The sequence below is a fragment of the Oryzias melastigma genome, linkage group LG17 (genome assembly GCF_002922805.2).
Source record: "Oryzias melastigma strain HK-1 linkage group LG17, ASM292280v2, whole genome shotgun sequence".
Lineage (NCBI taxonomy): Eukaryota > Metazoa > Chordata > Actinopteri > Beloniformes > Adrianichthyidae > Oryzias > Oryzias melastigma.
The window spans coordinates 31,139,334-31,143,965 of NC_050528.1; the positions used below are offsets into that span (position 1 = coordinate 31,139,334).

Consider the following 4,632-nt stretch of genomic DNA (forward strand, 5'->3'; position numbering starts at 1 on the left):
GCAAATATTTTTTAAAAATGTAGTTTTAAAAAGAATGTTTTAGTGAATAAATGTTTTCTCAGAATAAGAATTCTTGATAAAACCATTTTTCTTACCTATTTTTTATCTGTTTAAATTTTGTTTTCATGAATTTTTTTAAACGTATTTTTATGGTGGTTGTTTTAGCAAGTTTAGATTTGTACAGCCAAACACAATGATGCGAATGAGAAGAGAACAAGAGGTTTCATCCTTCTGGGGGTGTCAAACTCTATCGCACTGGGGGCCAAGATCCAAAACAGACTTTAGTCTGACGCAATGTATGATGGGATTTGGAGTTAATTTTGTAGTGATGGTCGCAGACACATTGAGCCTGCTGTTAGATCTGACAGCTCATGGAATTGTGGGATATCATTCCTTTGGCTGTCTGGGCGGATCGGGGTTTAGTTGTCGTTTTATGTGTTTTGTTGTCTGTCTGTTTTACTCTTAGTTATTTTATCCTGTTATGTTAGAAGCCATTCTAACTGATCTCTCAGCCTCCATTATCGTAGTGTTGCTTCAGTATGTTAGTGAGATAACATCGGGCCGCTAAAGGGTAACCAAACAGGGAAGTTGGAGGCTGACTCCTCCCACATCCGAAATTTGAAAATCCAGTCAGAGGGGCGGGGCTTGGGGGCTGGACTGTTGTCATTACTGCAGCTGCAGATCATGATGTGAGACTTCTGACACTTACATGGTTTGACCAATCACAAAATTCAACTGTAATACCTCGTCTCGACCATTAGGGGGCCGCACACAGGCGGGTTTTGACTATATTTTCAAGAATTTAACAATTTTATTTTAATTTATCAAAAATTCGGCAATGACCAACACACAGCAAAAAGAACGTTGATTTATGGTTTGGTGACCCTTTAATGATAATAATATAAAATTTTCTGCAGGGCCGGATATAATGACTTTGACACACGTTCTATTGGGTTCTACTGTTGTATTCAGAGCGTGAAGTTCATCAAACTCTCAATGTGCAGCCTCTGTTGCAGAGGTCTGCAACCTTCAACGCCTAAAGAGCTTTTTGGGTCCATTTGTCTCTGACAACATCCCAACAGGAGCCACAAAGTCTTATTCACTTTTCAGGAAAATTAAACATCGACTTATTTTTATATTAATGTTACTATTATGATAACTAAAAACAAGTTATTTCACGGGCAAAATAAAATTAAGATATTTTTTTCCAAAACTTTAAATAGTTTACAACATTTATCAGAGATTTCACAAGACTTCCTTTCAAAATAAAATACATCCTGTGTCACATAGGATCGTCTCAATGCAGCAAATCATTAGATTTTCAATTTTCATACAAAAATGTGCAAATCTAATGAAGTAAATCAGAGGTAATTCTGAGACAGTTGTTTTGTTTTCAAGCACTTAACTCCTTAGCCATAAATGACAGAGTCTGTCAGTTCTGTTTGGTTCTTTTCCTCATTCTTGTGTTCTTTTTCCTGTGCAGGTTGGCTGTGGCTTTTCCTGGATTGCTCCGCCCCCTCCCTGTTGGCTCTCCATGGACTGGGACACAGCTGCCTGCATTTTGGGTTCATTTGTTTGAGGCTTATTTAAGTGGTTTTGTTTCTGCACTCAGTATCAGAGTGTAGCTTATGGTCAGTCTTTTGGTTTAGTTCTTTGGTCTCTTTAGTGTGCTGGTTTTGAGTTTTGTATTAGTGATTCCCCCTCCACTAAAAGTGATGCTTTTTGTTAATTAAACTCTTTTGGTTCCTTCACTCTGGCTTGTCATCTTGTCCTGCATCTGGATCATCCTGATGCCCCCATGAAAAGAAAATGACCTAAATGTTGCATTTAGTTAAAGGCAAAAACAGAAGTGAAAATCTTGTTTTCATAGCTGGGAATAAATTCAGCCGTTAAGGGGTTAAAATCCTTGAATGTGTTTAAAAATAAAAAATCCGACCCTCAAAAAGCTTCTGATACATAATGTCCTTCAACTGTTTGTAAATGAGTTTTTTCTACTTTACCACTTGCGTTCTTTTTACAGTGACACATCTAATAAATGTTTTATTTTCCTTTACCAGAGAGCCACGGAGAGGTCAAAGGTTACAGTTCCTGCTCTATCCCTTCAAATCTAGCTTGTTTCTGTGTGACAACGCTCCTGTTGTTATGTGGTTTCTGCGTGCGGTCAGACATTACAGAGATGCTGTCCCGCGAGCCGTCGGGCCTGTAGGTCCAGGAGAAGGTGACGTCCTCCGAGGTCCAGCGCCAGGAGAAGAAGGAGCAGGAGAGCCGGATGTCGGAGCCCACCAGCGCGTGGCGCTCCCAGCCGGTGTAGATCACTATGGCCTGGCACTGCTGCGCCACTGAGGGGACACAGGTCGGCAACACCATGAGCCCAAACGCTCAAAGTTGTGTCAGAGTATTTGCACACAAAAAGTGGGATGTAAACACATTTGTTTAACATGCATTGATCCCTGCCGTTCTGCATATATTCTCCGGGTTTAGTGTAATCACAGAAGACGCTCGGCCGTGCTCGCGTGAGCATTTATTGTTAAGCTCCCTGAAATCTATAAGTCCCAAAGACTTAGATACGCATCCAGACACACATCGACTGTCTGCGCGGTTAGTGGTGTCAAACCATCGATCCACACAGTAATTACTGGGATTATTAATTGAATATAAGTCTCTAAAAGTCAGAGGAGAATATCATTTTCTCCATTTTTATGCTGGCATAATCATGTGCACTGTTTATGCTCCACTGATATTTAATGATCGATGTTCATTTGCCTTCTTGCTGCCCCCCAAAAAAAGAAACAAAAATCCATATTTTCCTTCATTTTTGCAAACATGTTCAGCATCTTAAACGTGCTGCAAAAGCTCCAGGGAGGAGCACAACCCTGCCATTCAGCAAAGTCACTCTGATAGCGTTTGCCTCCGCATGAGAACGGGCCACCACGGGTCACGGTGCCCTCCCAGCTACCGCACATCACCACCACCCCCCCGGCAGTCATGTTGAGATTTCTGCCTCTTTCAACACCCACTGAGGGAAGTTCACAGCATCTTTCAGCCCCCGCACTACTTGTCAATGAAACTCCACTTGACAGCTTTAATTAAAATTCAGACCGAAAAAAATATATAAAAATATCTGACAGGGAGGGCAAAGAAAAAGAAGTGCTGAGCTAGGAGGGAAAATATCTAAACTTTACAAATGTCTGTTTTCTACGCCGTAAATATGAACAGTTTCCTCACAGGTGTACTCCTGGCCCTCAACATGAAATCAATACAGCAAATGCCAAGATGGCAATTAAAATACTTCACTTCTAATGCAGTGTAAAGGGAGGCTTTAATTCAAAGCTATTAAACCTCCTCATTGTCCTCGGCTTCATTAGTTTTCAGGTAAGTAATTAGGAGTTTGTCAAATCCTCGTTTAACCTTCAACCCATGGTTAGTCAGGAGGCTGCTCTCACAGACAAATCAGAAACACCTTTACCTATTCCTAGGGACACCAGCGACACCAAAACCGCCAACATGGTTGCTTCTGGGTTCCGTGGAGCTCCCAAAAAACCCGACAGGAGTCCCGCTCTGCAGGGAGGAGAGAAGAGAGCGGAGAGCGGAGGGGTCAAGGATGCCCGGGACGGAGGGCTTCAAAACAACAGAACCCTCACTGTCCCCCGGTTTATAGCCAACCACACCCCTGACCCGCGCCCGGCCCGGCCCCATCTCCTCCTCTCCTCACACCCCTCTGCGCCTCCTCCCATCTCCTTCACTCTCCCTGGATGACACAAATTGCATTTTTGAAGTGGGGGAAGAAAAGAAAAACGGCACCTGGATTAATTGCGTAAACAATGGGCGGCTGGGGGCGAATTAGCAAACTTGTCTGCATTACGGCGTGATGAATGCCAGATTAAACCCTCACCGCCGTGTGAATGGAGATGAAACTCTCATTTACACCTCGAGTGCTGGCGAGGCCATCTGCAGCCCCCCCTGTGTGTTCTCACTGCTCATGTGTGATTACACGGCGAGCGCTGGGGGGCCGGCGTCTGCTTTCAGTGAGGAGACCCTGCAGCCCGGTGACCTGCCCTCCGTCCCCTCCGCCTGCACTCTCACCAGAGCCGAGGCTGGCGGCCCAAAACAAAGCCCCGACTCTTCGCTCCCCGTCCCCCTCCCCATCAAGATTCCTGTTGTTTGCTGACGTCTAGAACTCTGAGACAATGGGGAGAGGGGGGGACAGGGGCTGACTCGTGTTTGCCCGTCTCTCAATGGCGCTTTCTTCCTCTCTCCTCTTCATCCCGGCCTGGCCGTCTCCGCGCGCTCACACAAAGCTGCGCTTTCAGACGCCGGCAACCCACTCCCCACTTTTCCAGCAACGCAGACGGAGGATAAGAGTGGGGAGGGATCTGCTATATATAGACAGGTTGATGTGAGGACAAGGCGCTCGGGCTGGAGAACAGCAGCAGAAATGAGATAAGCAGATTCATGTGAGTGGCAGTGCTGCAGAAGACTCCTTCTGCAGGTCTGGTTCCACCGCTGTGTCTCTCCTCATCCATAAACATTCATTCTGCTACTGGTAAAGCTACTTTGAAACGCTGGTTCTTGAACGTGCGTTTAGCCTAGGGGTCTGCAATCTGCAGCTCCAGAGCCACATGTGGCTCTTTC

At 45.0% G+C, this 4,632-nt stretch overlaps 1 protein-coding gene across 1 annotated transcript in view; it reads right to left on the reverse strand.

Annotated features, from left to right (window-relative positions):
* Positions 1-3,637, reverse strand: part of mpz (myelin protein zero) — a 19,305-nt gene extending 15,668 nt beyond the window's left edge. Inside the window, exons 1-2 of the mRNA XM_024280081.2 lie at positions 3,467-3,637; positions 2,173-2,339 (exon numbers count right to left, since the gene is read on the reverse strand). Of these exons, the coding sequence (XP_024135849.1) occupies positions 2,173-2,339; positions 3,467-3,506 (207 nt within the window). The 5' untranslated portion in view covers positions 3,507-3,637. The remainder of the gene's footprint in view (positions 1-2,172; positions 2,340-3,466) is intronic.
* Positions 3,638-4,632: the final 995 nt, after the last annotated feature.